The 24612-nt window shown below is 42.1% G+C and overlaps 1 protein-coding gene across 1 annotated transcript in view; it reads left to right on the forward strand.

Moving 5' to 3' along the window:
• The first annotated feature begins 24271 nt into the window (after positions 1–24271).
• Positions 24272–24612, forward strand: part of VPS37B (VPS37B subunit of ESCRT-I) — a 25252-nt gene continuing 24911 nt past the window's right edge. Inside the window, exon 1 of the mRNA XM_044685405.1 lies at positions 24272–24418. Coding sequence (XP_044541340.1) covers positions 24272–24418 — 147 coding nt within the window. The remainder of the gene's footprint in view (positions 24419–24612) is intronic.

Below are 24612 nucleotides of genomic sequence, written 5' to 3' on the forward strand. Positions count from 1 at the left end.
AGCAAAATTATAAACTGCTATTGGTCCCTGTAATGTGGGGGAAGGCACAGGAAGTGACGCAAAGAAGAGTCTTTAAAAGTGGCAAAAACTTCTTTATCCTGAATCTGGATCATGGAGGAGCTGGGACTCTGGCACTTGAACTGCATTTGGTAAGACAGTTCTTAGATTTTCCCCTTCAGACTACCACATGGGTGAGTGAAAAGGCTGACTCCTTTCCTGGCTTCTGGAGAAATTAATTGCTGGAGGAGGCCAAGTGGTTATTCACCACTGGGTCTTCCAGCTAAATGGCCCTCCAGCTAAGGGTCCTGTGGTGGAGAGTAAATGAGCCCTGCCTGGTACTAACTGGGCTAGAGTGTAATCTAGTGTAATAGGATAGATACCTTCTCTACCCTCTTTCTCATTTCTCTACTTTACTCTTTCCCTCTATTTTGTTAAATATTTAAATTTAAAATTTTTTTAAATTTATAAATAAATAAAAAATGAAAAAAAAATTTAAATTTAAATAAATAATTAAATTAAGTTAAATTAAATTAAATTAAATAAGTTAAAAATTTGTTAAAGCTGCAAAACTCTGACAAAGGTCTAATTACTCAAATTTATAAGGAGCTAAATCAATTGTACAAAAAAATCAAGCCATTCCCTAATTGATAAATGGGCAAGGGACCTGAATAGGAAATTTTCAGATAAAGAAATCAAAACTATCAATAAGCACCTGAGAAAGTATTCTAAATCTCTTACTATTAGAGAAATGCACATCAGAACAACTCTGAGGTACCACCTAACACCTAGCAGATTAGCTAACATAACAGCAAAGGAAAATGGTGAATGTTGGAGGGAATGTGGTAAAATTGGGACCTTAATGTATTGCTGGTGGGGTTGTGAATTGATCCAACCATTCTGGATGGCAATTTGGAACTATGCCCAAAGGGCTTTAAAAGACTATCTGCCTTTTGATCCAGCCATAGCACTGCTTGGTTTATACCCCAAAAAGATAATAAGGAAAAAGACTTGTACAAAAATATTTATAGCTGTGCTCTTTGTGGTGGCAAAAAGTTGGAAAATGAGGGGATGCCCTTTGATTGGGGAATGGCTAAACAAATTGTGGTATCTGCTGGTGATAGAATACTATTGTTCAGAATGGAATAATGAATTGGAGGAATTCCACATGAACTGGAATGACCTCTAGGAATTGATGCAGAGTGAAAGGAGTAGATCCAGGAGAACATTGTACACAGAGACTGATACACTGTGGTACAATCGAACATAATGGACTTCTCTACTAGCAGCAAAGCAAGGATCCAGAGCAAGGCTGAGGGACTTATGAGAATGAAAACTAGCCACATTGGAGGAAGAACTGTGAGAGGAGTGTAACATGGAAAATGTCTGATCAACAGGTACCAAAGGTGATTCTATCTCAATGTCCCCCAAATCCCATTGGTCATGTTCTAGGACTTCTGTCTGTGCTGGCTCAGGATTCTGTGAGTGTAATGATGGTGTCTCCCTCAAATGTGGCTTTTTGGACTGCTGTGACTTAATTGGCATCCCTGGACCATTCATGAGCCTATCAGTGTCAAAGTGTATCTCAGTTTTCTCAGACCATGAATAAGGTAGAGTGTCCTTCTCTTCACTGAAAATACTTTGCTTGACTTGTGCAAAGTTAGATTCAGGATAGGTAACTCTCTGCATTAAAGGAAATTCTTCAGAATCAGGAATGTGTTTTTGGTTCATGACTACATCCCAATCCTGTGAGTCTATGCCTTCTTCTTGTACCTGACCCCTAGACTCTATGTCAGTAACAGGAAACTTAATAGCAGGGGTACTTTGCATAGGTAACAAAGTCAGTGTTGTAGATTCTTTCTCTGTTCCTATTGATGTCATTTTGTTTCTTTCTTGGCTACTGACATTTATGGAATTGAATTCCTTTAAATGCATTAACTCATAATCTACTCCAAAGGCAGCTGTCTTTGGAGTATCACAGGCTTGAAAGTGTGCTACATCTGTATGCACCTTTAAGGTTCCTTTAGTATTGTAGCAACTAGATTTTCCACTTTCCCTTCCAGCTTCCCTATTTGGTGATAGAGAAGAGGTTGTGCCTGTGTCTGAGAATTTTGCATTTCCCTTCTCAATGGTCTGTAGGAGCTCATCTCCCTTGTTGACACTGTCTGTTTCTAAGAGATCCCCATTAGAACACCTGTCTAAAATCATTGCCCTTGTTGTTTGGCCTTGCTGTACTACTTATTGCTTTAAATGATCCACAGTCTTACTACACAATAATGCTTCTTTCCCCTTACAGTGAGAATTAATGAATGCTATTTCTTTCAAGCTTGAATCAAGAACTTGTGCAGATGTGCCTGGTTCCCTTTCATTATTCCCCACATCACTGTTTCCCTTCCCATAAATTCTCTCCTTTATTTCTATTATATCCTCCTCCATTTGCAACTCCTCCTCAGTCGTTTCTTTTTAACTTTGTGTTACATCCACTAACCCATAATTTATAATTTCTTCTGCACCCAATTTGTCTTTCCCACATTCCTCTGCCACATCATTGTCACTGCCCTTATCTGTCCTTGAAACAACTAAGGCTACTTTCTCGATTCATAAGCTGGTAGGAGGCCTCACTCCTTGGGACATTCCTCCATTTTTGATAAACTAGGGGAATTACTAAATTTAGCACAGTTATGGTCCCAACATCTGGCCTTTACTTTGTCACTATATTTGGTGTTATTGTCCCTGTTGTTGCTGCTATTATTGCTGTTGTATCTAGAATTATAGTAGGTGTTTCTCCTGTTGTTATTATTGTTATTGCTTCTATTCCCAAAATTTATCTGAGACTTAAACCTACAGTCACGAACAATATGCCCAAGTCTTGAGCACAAGAATCAGTGCTTGACAGAGTTGTTAGTATTGCTAGAAGATTGCCTAGGCCTGCTCTGGCTCCTCTGATTGCTGGACATCAGAGCCATATTCTTAATCTTCTCAATCTCCCTGGATTTTTGAGCTTCCTTTAGTTGTCTCTTCAGCTCTGCAATCTCTCTATCCTTTTCTGGGGCCTTTGATTGCTTAGGCTCACTATCCCTAGACTCATGGACATATGCAGCAGTCTTTCTTAGTTCTTCAATGGGCATGGTCTCCCATTGTGGGCAATGCAACTTGAAATAAGCCTGGATGTGGTTCAGACTGCCCTTTACAAACTGCCTCCTGACATGCTGGATGTTATCCTCAGCTGTCATGTCCCTGAAACCTAGGATAATTTCACCTGCCTCTAAGAGCCTGTCCAGGCAAAGGTTTGGGTGTTCTTCCTCCCCTTGTCTTAATTTCTCAAAGGACCCCCATGCATTTGATTGTTTTGCATGGAGCCTCATAGCTTCCACTAAATCCTCTCTACTCTTTTTGAGATAAGCCATGTTTGCATGGGAAGAGAGTTCCAAGTCCTGGTGTTGTTCTGGCCACGAGGCAAGATTGGGATTGCTTCTTGACTTGACTATAAACTTCACCTTCTCACTGAGGGTGTATAATTCTGATAGGAGCAATTCCACGTCCTCAAATGTTGGATTGTAAAGTCTCACGGCCAGTTTATATTTTTTTATAGACTTATGGGGATTTGTGTAGAACTGAGGGAACCTCCTCTTTAAGATCTCCAAATCACACCCCCCCAAAAAAAAAGTTTGTAGCCTTTAACATGTATTATGCCTGAGTCAGGTTGTACTACTGTCCTATCAGTAATGGGAAGGATAGTTACAGGAGCTGCTTCAGCCCCTGCAACCTGTTGTTCTTCAGTGTTCTTATCTGTAGCCTGTTGTTTAATATCACCCCCCTTTTTCGATGTGACTGCACTCTCAATAATCTCTAGCTGCATGATTGTCTTTGCATCTAGATCCTTTCCCTCTCTGATTTGCTTGTTTATCTCAATTAGGATCTTCATGTGCTCCATTAATTGCTCCAAAACCGGGTTTGTTATTTCTGTTCTTCCAAAGGTAAATGCCAGAACTTTCCTCAATATCATCAGGGCCCCATAAAAAGTTGCAGCCATGGCTATCCCCAATGGCACATATGCCAAAGTATCACCCACTGATATAGTTAACCACATGTAAGTATCATATATTTCAATCATTTGTTTGAAGAACTGGGGAACAGTTATCAGCCAAAAGATAGCATAAGCTTGCCAAATCCCATATATTAGCACCCCAGAGCACCCCAGTGTGACAACAGCTCTGTTGATGAAGTTGGCCATACTGATCACTTCCCACTCAGGTTCTGAAATAAAAATCCTAGGCTGGCTGGCCAAAACTGAAGGGAGGGGCTCAATCTAGCTCGGTGCTCCTTTCTCCCCCCTCCCAACAAGCAGTTAGAAATCAGCTGGAAATGGAGGCAGGACTGATGACTTCTGGTAAGGCTCAGCAAGGCAATTCACTAATGATGTTGTCTTTCCTCAACTTATTTCCCCACAGGTTTGACTAGGGAAGATAGGAGAAGCTTGATGTCTAGTAGCTATCAGGGACAGAAGGAGGATCTGACTTGTTGGGCTGGCAAATGAAAGGAACCAAGCTTTATGGAGGAAGTGAGTATTCCCAAAATAAATAGCCAGGCACAGCTACCTCAAAGAATGAAGTTTTACTGATAAAAGAGGAAGGGGAAAGAAGGAAAGGCTTTCAAGGATTAGGATAAGATCTGGGAAGCCCTGAACTGTTAGGTAGAAACAACCCCTTCCCCCTCAGGAGAAAGTGGCAGACTTTATATCTAGCTTGCCCTCAAAGCTTATAATTATCACTTCTAATATCTAAATAACTAAATAACAATTGTGCTGTTGTTGGAAAGGTCTAGTTCAGCTAAACAGGCAAACTGCTGAGCAGAACCAAAATGGCTTTTGCCCAAAAATGGCCTCCAAAGCAATCCCAAAACCGGGAACAGCAAGCAGAGAGATCTGCTCACCTCAACCCCCAGGAACCAACTGTCCCTAACTGCTTTCAAATTGTCCCCTCACCCAGAGTTCTTGGGGGGGGGGTCCCCTGGAATTCTGGGTGAGGCTTGACCCTGTATCTTGCAGGAATTCCACCCTTCCATTTTCCATGTTACAGGAGAAACACAGAGGAAAAACAATTGCTTGAACACATGGGCTGATGGGGATATTATTGGGGACGTAGATGCTAAAAACGATAACTCTAGTCCAACTATCAATAATATGGAATTAGATCTTGATCAATGAAACATGTAAAACCCAGTGGAATTGTGTGTCAGCCATAGAGGGTTGGGGGGTTTGGGGGAGAGGGAAAGAACATGAAACATGTAACTATGGGAAAATATTCAAAAGAAAATTGCAAATAAATAAATAAAGCTGCTAAAAAGGCATTTGACTTGAGATATATTAATTTCGGCAACCACATTCTCTTATATTTAGTCCAACCTTAATTTTTAACCTTTACAGGGTCTAGAGTCAAGAAGACTCAACTTCCTAAGTTCAAATCTGGCCTCACATACTTTACTAGATGTGTGACCCTGGGCAAGTCACCAAACCCTATTTGCTTTGGTGTCCTCATCCATAAAATGAGCTAGAGAAGGAAATGGCAAACCACTCTAATATCTCTGCCAAGAAAATCCCCAATGGAATCATGAAGAGTCGGACACGACTGAACAATAACAACATATCTCAAGGACTACGTGAAGCACCGAGGTTATGAAGAAAGATCAGAAACAGGTCCAGCTCTCTAGGAGCTTCCAGTCTAATGGGGGGAGGGGAAAGCATGAAGTAGCTGTATAGAGACAGACTAGAGATGGGAGATAATCCAAGGATGTGGGTCCCTGGGGAGACAATATTAAAGCAGCTAAGTACAAACCAGATATAAATTAGAGATAACCAAAGGGTGGGGAGCAGTGGAGGCATATAGGCAATTCTCTGACCGTAGAAGTTGCAGAAGAGTTGGCCAATCTACCTTGATTGGGGACTTTCCTTACTTAATTGCAGTCCCTTAGATCAGTGAAATCATAGTTTGGGAGTTTAAAAAAACGTATCGGGCACTATGCAAGGCATTATGGATACCTAGACAAGAAAGGGGGAAAATTCTCTGCCCTCAAGAAGCTTGCAGTTTATTGAACACAGATAAGAAAACACAAAATATAGGGAGAGGGTTGGCCCAGTGCTGAAACTCCCTCCACCAATGCAGACCTTCACTGGCAGCTATTTTCTTTCTTTATTTTTTAAACCTTTACTTTCTGTCCTAGCAACAATTCTAAGATGGAAGGGCAATGGCCAGGCAATCAGGGTTAAGTGACTTGCCCAGGGTCACATAGCTAGGACATGTCAAAGCCTAGGTTTGAACCCAGGTCCTCTGCACTCTGAGACCAACTCTATCCACCGTGCCACCTAGCTGCTCCCCAACCTATTGTCTTAAAGAGTTGCCTAGAGCTCTGAGAAGTTAAGAAACTTACTCAGGGTCTCATAGGCAGTTATTACATGAGGCAGGACTTGAATCCAAGTCTTCCCTGGGTCTGAGGTCAACTCTCTAACAACTCTGCCTTGCTATCTCTGTATCCAAGGCTAGTATGGGCACGGCAGTTCTCCTAACCATAGAAGTACCCTTGAGAGTCCTTTGGAGCGTGTCTAGTTGGCCCCACTGGAAGCCCTCTGCTACCACATGGGGGATGGTAACTTCCTTTGGTTGGCTGGACGCCTTCTTTAAAACTGATGAGACCGGATGAGGTTATTGCAAATATTAATAATATGGAAATAGGTCTTGATCAATGACACATGTAAAACCCAGTAGAATTACTGATTGGCTATGGGAAGGGGGTGGGAAGAGGGGAGGGAAAGAACATGAATCATGTAACCATGTCAAAATATTCTTATTAATTAATTAAATACATAAATGTAAAAAAAAAAAAAAAACAACTGATGAGCCTGAATATCTCCATATCTTTTCTTCCATCATCCTTTTCAGGCTGCTCTTATCTGTTGCATCCAGAATGCTGCTCGAAGTTCACCCACATCAAGCACACCATGAACTAAACCAGTGAGAGGGCAAAGGAGTCTCCTTCCCCTGCTCTCCTTCTTTTGATTCTGACTGAGAAACGGGCATGAGGGTCTTTGTTTCTGTTCTGTGTTGCTTGTCCTCGGCTCCAGGGGCCAGAGGGGGAGCCTCTTGGCACCGCAGAATCAAGCCACGGGAACCTTGGAGATGGCCTCCAGCAGACAAAATCACAATCTATCAAAGTATTCCCCCAACACAGGAGAGAAGAATCCCCTCTCCCTGTGGACCACATCAGGCAGTCAAAGGGAGACAAAGGGGATTAATTGAGAGCTTAAGTCCATTTCCACATTTCCAAGTCCTGGGCATGTCGGCCTCTCAGGGTATCCAGAGCCATCCAGGTGCTACAAGCAATCTGATCTAGATTTGACATGGGTGACAGCATGAAATATCTTTCCTGATTAGTTCTTAGTGTTACATTTCTTCATGCCAATTCAAAATACATATGAAAGAATTCGATATAATCAGAAGCAGTAGAAAGAATGAATGGCTAGGAGTACCTGAAATGATCTTGTATAAGAGATATCAGATACTTATGTAAGAGAAGATGCCGCAACAATACTTGAAGGAAAGCTTGGAATCCTTTACTTGACACCAAAAGGCAGAGAAGTGATGGGAACCCTTTACTTAAATGTAGATTTGAGCTGGAAGAGACCTTAGAAGTTCATCACCCTCCTAATTTTGCAGCTGAAGCAACTGAGGCACAGACATTCTTGCTTTGAATCGTTTAACTGTGGAAGCAAGAGTCAAACTTGGGCCTTCCTGATTCCAAAATCTAAAACTCTATGACTCATTGGAGTGAAATAAGGTTCAGGTATCTACTATGACTCCTGGATCGGTGTATGGTAAGGAAGGGGCACCTTCTAGGCATGAGGCACAGCCCAAACGAAGATGGGAGGTGGAATGCTACATATGGAGAACATTTAGTAGGCTAATTTGCCTGGAATGAAGAGTGGGTGAAAATACTGACAAATAGTTTCCTATACATTTTTCCCTAGAGAGCGGCTACTTCATTCCAAAGTGCCTTCTGAAGTTATAAAGCTTGAGGCATAACCCTTTGAGGGCCTTATTAAAAAATACAAATTAGATTTTCTGAACAATTCCCAACATTGTAGAACTCGAGACTTATTAGGCGAGCTAGTACAATGCCTTCTTTGAAGGGGAAGGCTGGCCCACACTTCGCTCTGAACTTGGCAAAGTCTAATCTTAATTAAACCACAAATATTACAGACTGAGGGAAGAACCCTCACAGAGGAAAACCCAACCGACCCACCAAAGAGGGAAGAAAAAGAAGAGATAATTACTGTGATAATCTACCCACCACTCCAGCCTGCCACCCATGAATTCCTCCTCTTTCCCCACAACAATTCTTGAGAGCTAGAGAGGTAATGAAGAGTCTTCGGGGAAACAGAAAATAAGATCTTTCTGTGGTTTGGTTGATTTGACAAAGGAAGTGGTGGGTAGCTTAAACAGGTTAGTAGCAGAAAACAGGTTTGGGGAACAGCCAGATCAAAGCTGAGTCCTGTACCTTCTCTACTGTGCCCCGTGTCTCAGGAGTTTCACAGCTGGAGCCCACAGGTGAGCCAGGAACTGAATCTGCCTACTTGTTTTTTCACAGATTTCTTTAGCTCTTAGGATCACACTTTCTCTGAGAAAAATGAGAGTTTTCACAGAGTTGACTGTCTACTCAGAGCCTGAGGCTTTGCAGATGAAAATTTTCTTAAACTATTAAAAGCTATAATTATTTGGTGACCTCTTTCTGAGATCCTGAAGACAACTTAGAATGAGAAACCACTCAAGATCCTGGTCTGACCTTACCCCTTTTGTCCTTGCTTTCCATCACATCCATCTTCTTCATTAAGATTTTTAGGATTTCTGGGAGAGGCAATGGGGCAAAGCAGAAATAAAACTGGCGTCAAAGTCAGGAAGACATTGAGGTACAGTAAAGAAGGAGTGCATTCTAGGCATAAGGCATAGCCCGAACAAAGGAACTGTAAGAATATAAAGATTTAAGTTTTTATGCTAATATGAAAGTTCTAAAGTAATATTGTAGTTGCTGATTTATAAATATTATAGCTTAAGTCAAAATGACTTTTAGTGGCTTTATTTACAAAGAGGTAGAAAGAGTCAAAGTGGGGAAATGTAAGAAGAGGGTAAAGAAATGTCTAGCCTATCACTCTAAGTGTTGCTCTGGTGTCTGGCTCGGCTCTGGCAGGGCTCAGTAACCCTCAGCCAGAAGACCTGGTGGTGTCTTCAGCAAGAGTTCTACCAACACAGCCTCCTCCAGGAAAAGAAGTCCTCTCCAGAACCAATCTCTCCAGAAGTCAGGAAAGGAAGGCCAGCTACTCACCCAGCAATCTGACACAGGATCCAGGGAAAGAGTCTTCTCCTTCAGTCCAGCTCACTGATGCAGAGTCTCCGAAGTCGTCCTCCAAAGAAGCAATCCCAAGGAGAAGAAGCCAAGCTCCAAAAGTGAAACTGACGTCCCTTGGACAGGAAGTTCAGGACTTTTTATAGTCCTTTTTCCACGTCACTTCCTATTCCTTTCTCCACTTTATGGGAACCAATCCCAGTCTTTCAATTTGCCTAGCACTGTCCCAAGGGGGTTGGCAGTGGCCTCTGGAGTTGTCACCCACTCTAGCAAGTGACTTTTTGAACTCTTACTTACTGTTAAGTAGGGGTACTTAAGTTTTTGACTGATTAATTTAGAAATTGCTGATGGATAGACAAAGAAAATTTGATTCACTCTTCACAGAACAGAGATAGGAGATGGATGCTACACATGGAGAATATTTAATAGGCAAATTTGCCTGGAATGAAGAGTGGGTGAAAATACTGACAAATGGTTTCCTATTCATTTTTCCCTAGAGAAAGGCTACTTCATTCTATGTCCCTGGAAAGGACATGTCCAGAAATTGGGTATAAATCTGTCCCTGTTAAGTCACTTAATTTCTCAATGCATCATAGAGCTCTCTGAGATGATAAGCCCCAAAGACCTAAAGAAGATGCTCAACTAGTCTTTTGTCAAGGATGGTGATCTTTGGCCTGGAAAGGACAGAACAAAAATGGCTAATGGAGCATTTAGACCTGAGATGGTGAGTAGGGAGATAGCAAAGGACCACTTATCTATTCTTCTTCCCCTGTGGGTTCAAGTGACTGAAGCCAGACAAACTTTATCCCAGGGAACAGAAAGGACAGGCAGATATGACAGCTGAACCACTCCCTCTGATCTCTGAAAGACTGTGGAGAATGGGAGAGTTTTTTTTTAAATTATCTTAGTATCAATTCTAGGCTAGGCAATTGGGGTTAGTGATTTGCTTAGGGTCACACAGCTAGGATGTTTCTGAGGCCACATTTGAACGTACGACCTCCCAACTCCTACTTAGTTATCCCCTAGAGCTGTCTTTTAAAAGAAAAAAGGAGTGAATTCTGGGAACCATATATAGATTGTATTTTGATGTTGATCCCTGGTCAGATTTTAGAACATATTGTAAGATATGTGTGAATATGTAAGATGGGAGTGTCCCTGTGGGTGGTTATTGTGTAAAATTAATATAAAATGTTAGCTCCTTTCCCACACATGCACATTAAGTCAGGATGCCAGTAAATCATGTGAATAAAAGGGCTGCATGGGTACCTGGAATCCTGACTTCCTAAAGGGGCTGATGGAAGTTCCCAAGTGGTGGATGGCTTATTTGGAAGTCAGGGCTCAGGACCCAAATGTCCATTTAGAGAGCCCCAGTAGGAGTAACATCACTGGTCTTATAAGAGAGGGGCTGAGCAATAAAATGCTCTTTTGGGCACAGAAATCTTCCTGAATATGAATTCCCTCCTTCTCTGGAGTACTTAACATTCCCCTTGAACCTTGGCTAGGAACTAGATTTAGGGAAGCATAGAAGTGGTTTTGTTTTGTTTTGTTTTTTTAGTTAGGACAACCTGGTAATTTGTCTTTCTCTCTTTCCAACTTTTACTAGGAACTAATTATAATTGAATATATAATTATTGTAGTAATAACTATAATTTAATATATATTTAATAAATTTCATCTCAGACTGTTGCAAGTGAAAATAAGGACTGAGGCGATTAAATCCAAGCAAATCAATTCATTAGCAAGGTTAGCAATTTGATCAATTAGGTCCAAGACCTCCTCAGTAGGTCCAAGGACACCATTTCGCAGATAACAAAGCTTTCTTAGAGTCAATAATGAGGAACCAATCAACTTACACAATCTTTAGTAACATGAATGTTCCCTCTTTTTAAGTACCCAGAGTTTTACAAATTTTGTGATCGTTATAAGGATAACAAAGTACATTCTGTGGTTATTACAAGAACTGACCATGAAGTATATGGAATCCACTCTCCAGTTGCCTAGAATCACATCAACATCTCATTTCCCCCACGTGATTTACAGTAAAACAAAGCCTAGCTCACAAAATGGAAGACAATCACAAAATTGAAAGAACCACACAAAATGGAGTTCGTTTTGGATTTCACAAGAGTAGGGAGGGTCTGATCTCACTAAAGGAGATCCATTCTAGCAAGAAGGCAGACTGAAAATCAGGAACATGTTGAGGAGTCAGGTTCCTCCACTTTCTGTAGCTTCTCTTTCCACATGTGTTTCTGCTGAAGAGTTTCTGGAACCACACATGTTTCTCTCCCACAAGTCCCATTCCTTTGGTCCTTTAAGCAGGCATGCAAAATCTTGCTTACATTCTCTTAGCCAATCTGGAATCATATCTCCTTTCATATCCCTAGCTGCAAGCCAAATGCCCCAGGCTAGTTTGGAAAACTTGGCTACTATATTATTAACACATTGTTCATCTTTCATTTTGAAGAGGACTCATGACATCACAGAGCGATGTCTTGACTTGTGTGAGAACTGAAATTAAAGGAGGCAGAGTTGCACAAAGTCATCAGCCTCATTGTCCTCCAGACAATGGACAATTCAAATCCAGTAGCAAGATAAAAGTAAGGATGACTGGTGATGACCTGGGATTCTGTGGATGATCTTGGTATCTTTGATATCTGACCAAGTTCTAGGCACTACTCTACAGTACCCGCTTCAGTGATTATTGGAACAAACTGTTCTCATCTGCCTATTCCATTATGAAAAGTCTTCATATGGTCACTGCTGGGTTTGAGACCTATCAGTAACCCTCAACCTGGTTTAGCCCATCTTCTAAAACGGGGGCTACTGAACATATTTCTTGGAGCCTCAAGTGAAAGGTTACTATTATTAACAAGATATCTAGTGGACATCTAGAAAAGAAACATCTAGTGATATAGAGAGTCAGGAAAGCACCATCAAGAAAGTCATGCCAGACTAACCTCAGTTCCCTTAATGACAGGGTTAACAGACCAAAAAAAAAAAAAAATGAATGCATGCCATAGATATAGCTTAACTAGGTTTTAGCAAAGCATTTGACTAAATCTCTCCACACTTTATTATTTTTTTAAAAGATGTTTTATTTTCCCAATTACGTGTAATAACAATTTTCTACATACATTTTCTAAAGTTATAACATCCCATTTATCTCTCTCTCTTCCTCCCCTGCCCCCTCCAGGAGATGATAAGCAATTTGATCTTAGTTATATATGTATTATCATGCAAAACACATTTCCCTATTGTTCATTGCTGTAAGAGAATACTCATTAAAACCCCAAAATAAAAAAGCAAATAAACTAATGTGAAAGAGTATGTCCTGGTCTACATTGTGTCTCTCTCCAGCAGTTCTTTCTGGGGAGGAAGATAGCATTTTTTTGTCACAAGTACATCAGATCAATGTTTTACTTATAAAAAAGATGGCTAGACAATGTACAATTGGATGGATTTAGAATTGGTTGAATGGCTAGACACAAGTCTTTCATCATCCAAAGCCAATTAGAAAGGAGTCCTGTAAATGGGATACTCCAGTGTGTTCCTATGCTGCTCAAGATGATCAACTAATGTCTGGTATAAATGAATAAATGGATTATTGATCAAATTCTCAAATGACACAAAGCTAGGAGAGACTCATGGGGGAGGGCGGATAGGCTGGCCATGGTCATCCACATACTGGATGAACAAATCAGAATTTTATAAGATCTGGCTTGATAGGCTAGATCTTAGGGTCTTATCTAAATCTATGAACTTGAATTAAGCTCTTACTCAGTACCAATACAGTTCTAATGCTTTAGGTTTGTTAAATGCAGTTATCAAAAGGAGCTACCTTCATCCCTCTGTCCTTATAGTTGGAGCAGGTTTTGTGATTTCTCTGGAAACTTAACACTCTTTATGTCACTCCTTCCAGTTGTCATCTAGTCACATCTAGAACCTCTTATCTCATCAAATGTTAGTCACTCCTTCCACTTACTGCCCATTCTGATCACTCTTCCTCACAGTATTTAAACCAGCTCCTTCCACTTTAAAGTAGGCATTCTGACACTCTCCAGCGTTGTTAGGTGACCCCCAAATTTCAGTTCTCTTACCCTGATTAAAGACCCTTTGTTGCTCCCTTAGCATTCTTCTTCATTTTCACATTGACAGGTTATTAAAAGAAACAAACAGGGAACAGCTGGGTGGCTCAGTGGATTGAGAACCAAGCCTAAAGATGGGAGATTCTAGGTTCAAATCTGGCCTCAGATACTTCCTAGCTGTGTGACCCTGGGCAAGTCACCTAACTCCCATTGCCTAGCCCTTACCACTCTCACATAGTATTGATTCTAAGATGGAAGGTGAGGGTTTAAAAAAACAGCAACAACAACAAAACCAATGGTACAAGTCCAAGATGGCGGAGGCACCAGACACCAACTCATTTGAAAAAGATCTGATACTTTCAGTGGTTACAAGTTCCTTACAAGTGAACCCAGGTGAAAAGGTAACAGAAAAAGCTAATGCTATCTCTGGCTGGTTTCAGAGACAGATGGTATCTAAAGCTGGGGAGGTAAAAATTCTCCTCTGTGTTCTGTCAACTTATATTTGGAGTTGTGAATTCAATTGTGGATGTCCCATTTTAGGAAGGACACTGATTTAGGAAGGACACTGATCTGGGAAACTTCCAGAGGAGGGCAGCTGGGCTGGGAAGGGTTTGTACAATTGTCTCATAATCAAGAGCTGGTTGAAGGAAATTACCTACAGAAGATTTAAGAGAGATTATGCCAGGTCTCTTCAGGTATTTCAAGTATTTCAAGTATTTCAATTTTCCTCTTGTAGAAGAGGGATTCGACTTGGAGAATTGTTGTTTTTTATTTCAAGAGAAATTTTTCTTCTCTAATTACACGTAATGACAATTTTTAACATTCATTTTTTAAAATTTTGAGTTCTAAATTCTCTCTCCTTCTTGCTCCTCCTGCCTCCTTGAGAAGACAAGTAATTTGATATAGATTATACATGAGCAGCCATGCAAAACCTGTTTCCATGTTAGCCATATTTCAAAAGAAAACACACACACACACAAAATAAAGTTTTAAAAAAGTATGCTTCCATCTGCATTCAGACCCCACAGAGAATTGTTTTGTCTTGGCTTCAGAGAGGAGGATTAAGGGTAGTGGGTGGGAGAGAGGCATCTTAATGGTGGAGGTCAAGAGAAACTTCCCAACAGTGATAGTTATCCCAAAGAGGAAAGGACTCCATTGGGAGGTGGTGGGAAGTCTTCAGGCTGGAGCTCAATGAGAGTACACTCACTCGTCCAGTACACTGCGCCAAGGGTGGCAGTTTACACTGAGACGTGCCTCTGGTTCTGGTTTTATTTGGACAAATGGCCCCCAACATTCTGGAATAACCTTCTATATTTCCCTGCTGTCCCCTCAGTTTCTACATTAATCCCAGGCATCTAATTTACAAGGGAAATGGCCATGCCTGCTTGGAGCTATGAAAACACACTGCTCCTGGCTAATGTAGGAAAGCCTTGTACTTGACTATGTATATTCATTAGAAGGTCTTTGCTTTTCTTTTTCTGCTTTTTATCATTAAGGAGGTGGTGGAAAGTAGGAATAGGAATGGGGAAAAGAGAAGAAGCATCTTTTTTGCTAATGGAGGGAAAGCTAAAGAGGAAGCACAGACAAAAGACAGCTTTGAAAGCTACACATTGAGCTACAATACTTAAAAACAAAAGAGTTGTATACAATAAGGATCTATAGTTTCTTTTTTTTTTAGTATATCTTTTTTTTTAGATTTTATTTAATTGATTAATTAAGAAAAATTTTCCATGGTTACATGATTCACGTTCTTTCCTTCCCTTCTTCCCACCCATCTCCCATAGCCAAAGCGCAATTCCATTGGGTTTTACATGTATCATTGAGGATCTACAGTTTCTTATACAATCTTCTTTTTCTATTCTACTATATCTGGGTGAATCTCCATTCTAATTCATGTTTGTTAAGTTCACAATAAAAATAAAAATTAATTATTTTTTTAAAAATCAGTTCATATGAGACCTAAACCTGTGGTATTGGAAATTTGGGAGTCCTTGAACTAATTCTGAGGCCTCTGATCTAAACTTCCTGTGGAAGCTTAGAGGTCTTTCAAACTACATTTCCCATAATTCCTGGCTTGCGTAATCACATAGGCAGGAAGTATAATAACATAGCGAGAAGGATAAAGACTGAGAACTGGATTGGCACTTCCTCTTTGGTGATCTGGAGCAGAGCTAGGATGGGGAAAGGAGGTAACAGGGCGTGTCTTTTAAACTGACTCTTAACATGGCACATGGCTTCAATTTTCTAATGGCTACCAATAAATCATTTAATACCATAATATTTTTAAATCTATCCTTTTATATCCATTTTATTTCTTATAAACCTCAGGGTTTGAGGTATAGGTAGGATCTGGTTATTGCTCTAATACTAGCTACCAAAAATGTACTATTGAAATCTGTCCTTAGACGTTTCTTAGCTGTGTGACCTTGGGTAAGTCACTTCACCCTAATTGCCTAGCTCTTCTCACTCTTCTGCCTTGGAACCAATACTGAGTATTGATTCTAAGATGAAAGGTAAGGGTTTAAAAGACTAACAATGTACTCTTGGTTATTAGTGAGGTAAAAATGAAGAATGTGATTTGCTTAGCCTTCTCTATTCTGACTAGTGGAGAAGAAACCCAAACTTAATGTTTTAATAATAAATAGTTTAATAATTCTTTGCATATATTTGGTCTGCATAATGTATTAACTAGAAATTTTATACCTTTGGACTCCATATCCGAGAATTCTTTCCTCATCCCCAAATTCCTTTTCCCTTTTTGTTTAGGTGTGTCTTTACGTTATTGTTCATATAGTTCTGTAACTCCTCCCTCTAGCTCTCTCTCTTCCATGTGCGCGGCTTGGGTGAGCTCCCTCTTGATTCTAGCCTTTTAGTTTCCCTTTTGCTTCAAGTTAAATTTAATAAATGTTATTAAATATAATGCTTGGAGTAATTTGGATATTAATTTTGAAGCTTACAATACAATCCTGAAAAGTAGGTGCTATGTTTTTCCCCATCTTTCAGATGAGAAAACTGAAATTTACAGGAGGTCATCAAGTATCTGAGGCAAGATTTGAACTTGTGCTTTCCTGATGCCAAATCTAGTGCTCTACCCATTATACCACCCTGCCTCTGAAGGTGAGTGAAAGGAAGTATCTCCACTTGGGACCCATCAATAAATGAGTATTTTTCACTGAGTGCCTAGTAGGTACTGGGCCATGATGCTCCTGATCCCTGACCTCAAGGAGTTTATAGTCTAGCTAAGGAGACAGGCCTCTAAGAAGCAACAGAGAGGAAAGGAAGATATATAAACCTTGTAGTGATAACAGGAGCAGATTCTCTCCTTTTCCATCTATTAAAGTCTTCTTCTTCTTCCAAAACCCAACTGTCCTGTGGCCTCCTCCATGACTCTACTCCTCCCCCCTTTTTATCCTGGTAACCTTTGGAAAATCACAGAGTTTGGGTTGGATGATCTCAAAGATCTGGGCTACTCCAATTCTCTAGGACTCAATCAAGCCATCTGAGGCAAACTTTTCTTTCCTTTTTTTGGGGGGGAGGTTACATTTTATTGTGCTATTTCTCATGGATATTTGATTGATTGTTTCCTGTTCATGCTAACTCCACTTGACTAAAACTGGACTTATGGAATGATAGAAGGGAAGACTTTTTGACAATCCTTGGATAAGAAGCCAAAGGAGAATCTGAAGTACCCAAAGAGATTTAATTAGTTATGCTGACTCTGTAGGCATGTAAATCTCCCCCTCTCAATTAGCCCATCGTGAATCCTCTTAATTGAATAATTTTCATAAAATCCAAAATTTAAAATGTTTTGAGAGAAATTTCAGGAAAAGAAGCTCCCTAACTCCTCGAATCAAGAAAGTGAACTGCTTGGAGAAAGTGCCATAAAGAAATCTACACTGCATCAGAAGATCCAGAATGAACTTTAGGATGTAACTGATTGAACTGAAGGGGGTTGAACTTATCATTTATTCTGAATGTAAACTCTTATGCCAAAGGGGACTGCCCCCAACTGGCTTTTTTGTGAATGTGCCTAGCAAACATTGGTTTTGCTCTCTCTCTTCTGTTTCCCTCATTTCCAACTATTGTAGTTTCCTCTTAGAAAGTGCAATATTGAATGTACCTTTAGCTAGAAGATCTTTAGAAGTATAAGCTAGTTATGTTAAATGATTCATTTGGGGAGACTAGTCTCCCAAAGAATCACAGAGGGGATTGTGAAGATAGGATTAATTCTCCCCTTGTCTATTTTTAGCTAATCAAATCAAGAACTTAAAGTACCCCTACTTAACACTAAGTAAGAGAGTTCACAGTCACTTACTAGAGTAATCTCACACCTCCAAAGGCTACTGCCCCCATCTTGGGCAGTTCTAGGCAAATTGAAAGACTGCCATTGGTTTCTGTGAAGAAGGGGGAATGACAGGAAGTGACGTGGAAAAAAAGGAGTATAAAAAGAAGAGACCAGCATGGTCTATATGCATTCCTTTCCTGGCTTCTGGAGAGATTGGTTCTGGAGATTCATTCCCTTCCTGGCATTTGGAGTGAGTGGCTAAGATCCCTGCTTTGGCTTAGAAGAGACCTTTTCCCTGGATTCTGCATTGGCTTGCTGGGTGAGTGGCTGAGATTCCCGCTTTGGCTTTGGAGGAGGCTGTGTTGCTGGAACTCTGGCTGAAGACACCACCGGAACCTCTGGCTGAGGATTACTGGGAAATCCACATGGAGACCAGACTTGAAGAAGCCCTGCCAAGGCTCAACCAGACACAAGAGCAGCACTTAGAGTGGCAGGCTAGACAATTCTCTATCTTCTTCTTACAATTTTCTACTTTCACTCTTTCCACCTCTTTGTAAATAAATACTCTTTTGCAGTTTTATCATCCTTTCTTATAGCAAAGCCATGGCTGTTCATTCATTCAATAAATACTAATGAGGCATCTACTCCAGGAATAATTAGCAGCTAGATGATACAGTGACGACGACATGGTGTTTAGAGAATTTCCAGATAACCTCTTTCTCAGTATTGTCGACATGGAATCTAATGACCCCAAACTTGTGGCCTAGTGAGATCTGATGAACCCCAAGTTTTAGGAATAGCTTGTAGGTTGGAGACCCTGAAAGCTTGTAATCTGTTCCCTGTTCCCATGAGAATCCACCCTGAAGGGAATCTCAGGCTAGCAGTTGCAGACTGAATAATGGTCCCTAGGATAAAGCTAAATGATTCTTTTGCCTTAGAAGCTTCTCCCATTGTACCACATCCCCCTTTCAAGGATCAAACTCAGGACCTTCAGCTTACAAGACGCTGCCTACTGTGCTAAAGAGTCACTTAGCTTTACCCTAGGGTCCATTATTCAGTCTGCAACTGCTAGCCTGAGATTCCCTTCAGGGTGGATTCTCACGGGAAATAGGGAACAGATTACAAGCTTTGGAGGTCTCCAACCTACAAGCTATTCCTAAAACTTGGGGTTTATTAGATCTCACTAGGCCACAAGTTTGGGGTCGCTAGATTCCACGTCAACAGTGTTAAAGAACACTAAGTTAACTACAAATTGGTCTGGTCTTTCCCCCCAGGTCTTAGTTAAAGAGGATAAAGTACTTTTCCAATTACCCTCACCTCTGGCTATGGTGTCTTTCCCAAGTTTCTGTGAACTCAACACGGCTGTTGCTCTCCCCTTTCCAAAAATCTATTTAAGCACCCCCTTTTCTGTAGTTCAGTGGAACTCCAGTGCTATGTCTCTCTGCGGCTTCCCAGACTCTAAATGGTGTGTCTTGATTAAAGAGTCATTATTAATACTTTTTGTTGTAGGAGAAAGAGTTTTGTTGTGGGAGAACAAATGATCAAAGAATTGCTGCTCAGACTCCTTCATCTTAAGGCATGAAAGTATTTATTCAAGGATGATACATGCAATGTTTCCAGGGCAATGGGAAAGCAAGCCTCAGAGTGTTGGAAATCACCTAGAGCAATGGAAATGCCCCAATTCCTGGGTTTTGGATTTTCTGTGTTGCATTCCAAAGGAAGGGGGCAAGAAAGGAGTGCAAAGATCCACCCCCAGTACACCTGGGAAATATTTCCTCCCATGTCCTGTCTGGCAGACAGTCAAGACTGTTTAAATGTCTCAGTCTTCAAACTTATCAAAAAGTAATAAAGTTATAATGATCCACAAGTTAGTTTTGGCACCACCCCCCTTCTCTTAATAAGACAAGCTGGGGAAGCAGAGCTTTTAATCTGTCAGTTTAATTTTTGGGAGCCCCAAGTTTACCTTTGTCCCTTGGAAACTCACCTTTAGGGGAAGTCCCAAACTGACCCTGTCTTAGACTAAACAAGGGGTAACCAAGCATCCATTAAGTGTTCAGAACTGGAGTATTAGAAATGCTCAAATCTTCAATTACCCTTTTTTGTCTTAGAAGTTTCCCCCATTGAATCAGAGATCCATTCCTAAGAAGACCAACACCTGGCAGGAACCATCCTTTTTATATCCATTGTAAGTTAGGCAACTCCCCAGCCTTTAGCTACAGCCTCTTTCCCAAGCCTGCTTCTAACCAAGTCGGTATATGTTTTGGTGTACTATATTCCCCCAAAGGTATATAAGTCCCTAAGTTCTTTTATTCTTTGGAGAATCATCTTTGGCAGTGATTCTCTCAGAGACACTGTTCCCAGGGTCCCAGAGTTTTGACCTTGTGTAATATTTAGCTCTGGGCCCTGTGTGGGAGCAACTGAATATTAAGGACTTGTTTCTTTTTCTGATTAAAAATTTGTTTTTATATCTACTTTAGTGGTGATTTTTTTCCAAGTTGACAAATCTAATTAATAAAAAGCATAAGATCTAAAAGCACTATTTTGGAAAAAAGGATTTCAAAGCACCACTGCCAACCCTTAACACTTTGGTAGCTCTGTATTTTTTCAAGTTGACAAAGAATAAGTACTGGAATTGGAATCAGGAAGACTCATCTACATGAATTCAAAACTGGCTTCAGATATGAGCTGTGTGACTCTGGGCAAGTTCACTCTGTGTGCCTCAGTTTTCTCATCTGTAAAATGAAGTAGGGAGGCAAACCACTCCAGTATCTCTGCCAAGAAAATTCCAAATGGAGTCATGAACAATCAGACACAAATGAAATGAAACAAAAACTGGAATCCAAGATTAAAAAAAGGCAGTGAAAGGGTCCTGGACCTCATTCTCCTGGAGGGATGCTTAAGGTAGGGTGTTGACAAACTTGTTCTGTGAAATCCTGAATTTACCTTTATCCTTTGGAAACTTGCCTTTAAGGAACTCTCCAACAGACCCTTGTTCAAGACTGAACAATAAGCTATCAAGCACCCATTAAGCACCCTGAACGGGAATGATAGAGATAATCAAGTCTTAAGTACCCTTTTTGGTTTCTTGGTTTCTCTTATTGTATTTGGGTTTCTCCCAGACACCCTAGCCTCACTAAGCCCCTATATAACCGGTTAGTTGTCCTTTCTTGCTTATATTCCCTAAAATGTATATAAGACCCCCAATTCTTTAGTTTGATTGAAACTCCCATGATGAAAATTCCCATTATGGAGATTCCCATTATGGAGATTCCCATTCGTGGTACCTTTTCCCAGCGACCTTGTTCCCAGAATCTCAGAGCCTAGCTTGGTGTGGTATTGGTGTTGTATGTGCACACGACTCTGCATGGTGGCCATAAGAACTCTGCTTCCCTTGTCCTGATTAAAGACTTGTTCTTTGTAACTGCTTTGGTGGTTCTGTATTTTTCCAGGTTGATAGGATAATGGGAGCAAAGGAAAGATATCCAAGTGAAATAATCTAAGAATATTTGAGGTAAGCAAGAACACCATCAAGGAATGGGGGAAAGGATCCTAGAAGGCTTCCTGGAGTAGGTAGTATCTTCTTGCTCTGGGTACAGTAACCAAGTGAACAGGTATTATTGCTTCTGGAAAAGGATATGTCAAGTTACTATCTCTGGGCCTCCCTAGACCAAAGTTCCCATCCCTGGAGACCATTTCCTGATTCGTGGTGTCCTCCCCCATTAGACTGCTCCCAGGAGGGCAGGTACTGTTTCTGTTTTTTTGTCTATGTATCCCTAGGATTTAGCACTACCACTTGACACAAAGAAAAACTAAAATAGGGTCCCTTCCCTCTGGGAGTTCACAGTCTAATGGGGGGGGGGGGGGTACAACATGCAAACAGCTGGGCGCAAACAAGATATAGGCAGGATAAACTGGGAGTAGTCTCAGAGTGAAGGCACTAAAGACTTCTCAGTGCCTACCACAGGGTAGGAACTTAATTTTAAAAATCCAACTAATCCTAGCCAGAATTTCCACCAAAAATCTATGGTTTGAGATTTCTGCTTTTTGGCTGTCACTTTTCCCTCTGGGTTTTAGATCTCTAATCTGAAAGAGGGTTGAATTCATGGACCTGTGGCATCTCTTCCAGCTTTAAATCAATAATTCTTTCTTCTTTCACTGGGCAGTGACTCTTTCTGGACTGCCAAGGAGATCATGCAAAAAGTTCCCATTGTCATGGCAACCTTGGGGAACAAAATGATCCCTGGTGTGGAAAACACCAATTGAGATAGCTTTCCTAGAAAATTCTGTTTTCCCTATACCCCATGGCGCAACAATTCTATTCATTTTATTCTTTTGATCTGATCTAGTCCAATTCAGTTCAAATTATTGTGCTATTGGGCTAAAAAGAGAAAAATGAAGGTTCCTACCTTCAAGACTTTACTTTCAGAATTCCCACTTTCAGTCAGCATTTATTAAGCATCTACTATGTGTCGGGACCTGTGCCAAGTGCTGAGGATAAAAAGAGCTGGGAAGGAAAGGCAAAAGACAGTTCCTGGTTCTATAAGATTATTTGCTTACAAAAATGAGTAATATGGAAATATGTTTTGCGTGATAATACATGTATAACCCAGATTGAATTGCTAGTTAGCTTTAGGAGAGGGGAGGGAATAAGGGATGGAGATAATATGGATCACATGACTTTGGAAAACTTATGTGGAAATTTATTAAAACTATAAATTAAAAAAAAAAAAAAGTTCCTGCCCTGTAGGAGCTCATGTTCTAACCATATTGTCTCTCTCTGGGCCAGAGGGAAGGGAGAAGGCAGTCAGTGTGGTAGAGAGGAAAAAGACAGATTTAGTCAGAGAACCTGAGCTCAAATCCAACTTCTTTCACTGTAAGACCCTGGGAAAGTCACTGACCTATTATACTTCCCCTCTAAAATGGGATCAGATTACCTCCATGGCCCTTCTAGTTCTATTTTTTTTTTTTTATTAAAACCCTTACCTTCTGTCTTGGAGCCAATACTTATTGGCTGGCAGAAGAGTGGTAAGGGTAGGCAATGGGGGTCAAGTGCCTTGTTCAGGATCACACAGCTGGGAAGTGTCTGAGGCCGGATTTGAACCTAGGACCTCCCATCTCTAGGCCTGGCTTTCAATCCACTGAGCTACCCAGCTGCCCCCTCCTTCTAGTTCTATTAAGCTAGGTTAATTTATGAATTCTCCTCTCCTCTCCTCAGTCTGGTCGTCCTAATGCCACTTCAGCATTTTTTTTAAAATTTTTTTTAAACCCTTAACTTCTGTGTATTGACTTATAGGTGGAAGATTGGTAAGGGTAGGCAATGGGGGTCAAGTGACTTGCCCAGGGTCACACAGCTGGGAAGTGTCTGAGGCCGGATTTGAACCTAGGACCTCCAGTCTCTAGGCCTGACTCTCACTCCACTGAGCTACCCAGCTGCCCCCCACATCAGCATTTTTTGCTAGCGGTTGGGAAGGGTACAGGAGAGGAAGGGAGGAAAGGAGGACAGGAATCAGTTTCTCCTTTTCTGTAGTCCACCGGCCTCATTCTAGTGCCCCTAGTAGGTGGAAATCCATTTTTTTCCTCTGATGTTACTCTACTCAATTTTCCCCTCAGTCCCATGCCCTGGGATATATGGCACTCTATGTGGTCACTACAGCCCGTTGGTGCCCAACTTCAATATCCCCATCAGTTTCATGATAGAGGAGGCAGAGAGCTGGATTAAAATCCTGTCTCAGGACACTGAATAGCCCGAGGACTTTGGGCAAATCACTTCACCTCTCCGGGCCTCCAGTGTAAAAGGAGGGAGCGGACCTCCACGACCTCTAAGGTCCCTTCCAGCCCTAAACGTCCGAGCCTAGGCATCTGGGGCTGCGGGCTCCCATGCCAACCCCACAACCCATTGGCTCCCCTTCCAGTGCCCGAGGATGGTGGTGGAGTGGCCGAGAGCCCGTTCCACACCACGGAGTCCTCGTCAGATGGTTCTAGTTTGCGGGGTAGGTGGGGGAGGAATCTTGCACTCTCTTTAAAGTCACTCCAGACCGTGGGCTCCCCGGCCTATGGTCCGGTGGGTGGCAATCCCGGTTTCCCTCTGACGTCACCAGAGCCGAAGCACTCCCATTCCAGGTTCCCAAGCCAGCAGCAGGGGACAGAGAAAGCCGATCGCGCTCTTCCTCTGACGTAACTCCAGCCATTCCTGTGGCCCCCGGCGTTTCTGGAGGGTGGGGAGGAGGGGAGAGGGGCCAGAGAGGAGCCCCTCCCCCACCCAGCACGACGTCATCGATCGGGAGGCGGTGCCACGCCCGCAGGGGGGCGGGACTTCAGGAGGGGGCGGGCGCACGCTTCCGCCTGGGCGGGAGGAGAGCGGCGGGAGCGGCTAGAGCGACGGTGGTGGTAGAGAAGACGGCGGTGTCTTCTACAGGCGGCGGCGGTCGGGAGGCTGCGGTTTCGGCGGCGGCGACGGCAGCGGCAGCGGGAGGGCCATCGGTGGGGCCCAGGTGGGGGCTAGGGACGGGCGATGGCGGCGGCGATGGCGGCGGCTTCGGGGCCCGGGCCAGGGGCGGCAGGGGTCGCGGGCCGCTTCGCGGGGCTGTCGCTAGTGCAGCTGAACGAGCTGCTGGAGGATGAGGAGCAGCTGACCGGCATGGTGCAGGAGATGGAGGAGGTGAGCCGAGAGACGCTGGCTGGAGAGCTCGAGGGGGCGGCGCGCGGGGCCTCGGCTAGAGGGAGTGTCTGGGTTTCGGGGGGCGGCCCGAGGGGCTTAAGGCGGGTCTAAGCTCCCCGAGAGGGACTTGGGGGGGCTCTGAAAGGAGATTGGGGGAGTCTTAGGGAAGCATTAAAGGGAGAGCTAAGGGGGGC

Source organism: Gracilinanus agilis, chromosome 1, assembly GCF_016433145.1.
Source record: "Gracilinanus agilis isolate LMUSP501 chromosome 1, AgileGrace, whole genome shotgun sequence".
In the NCBI taxonomy this organism is placed as follows: domain Eukaryota; kingdom Metazoa; phylum Chordata; class Mammalia; order Didelphimorphia; family Didelphidae; genus Gracilinanus; species Gracilinanus agilis.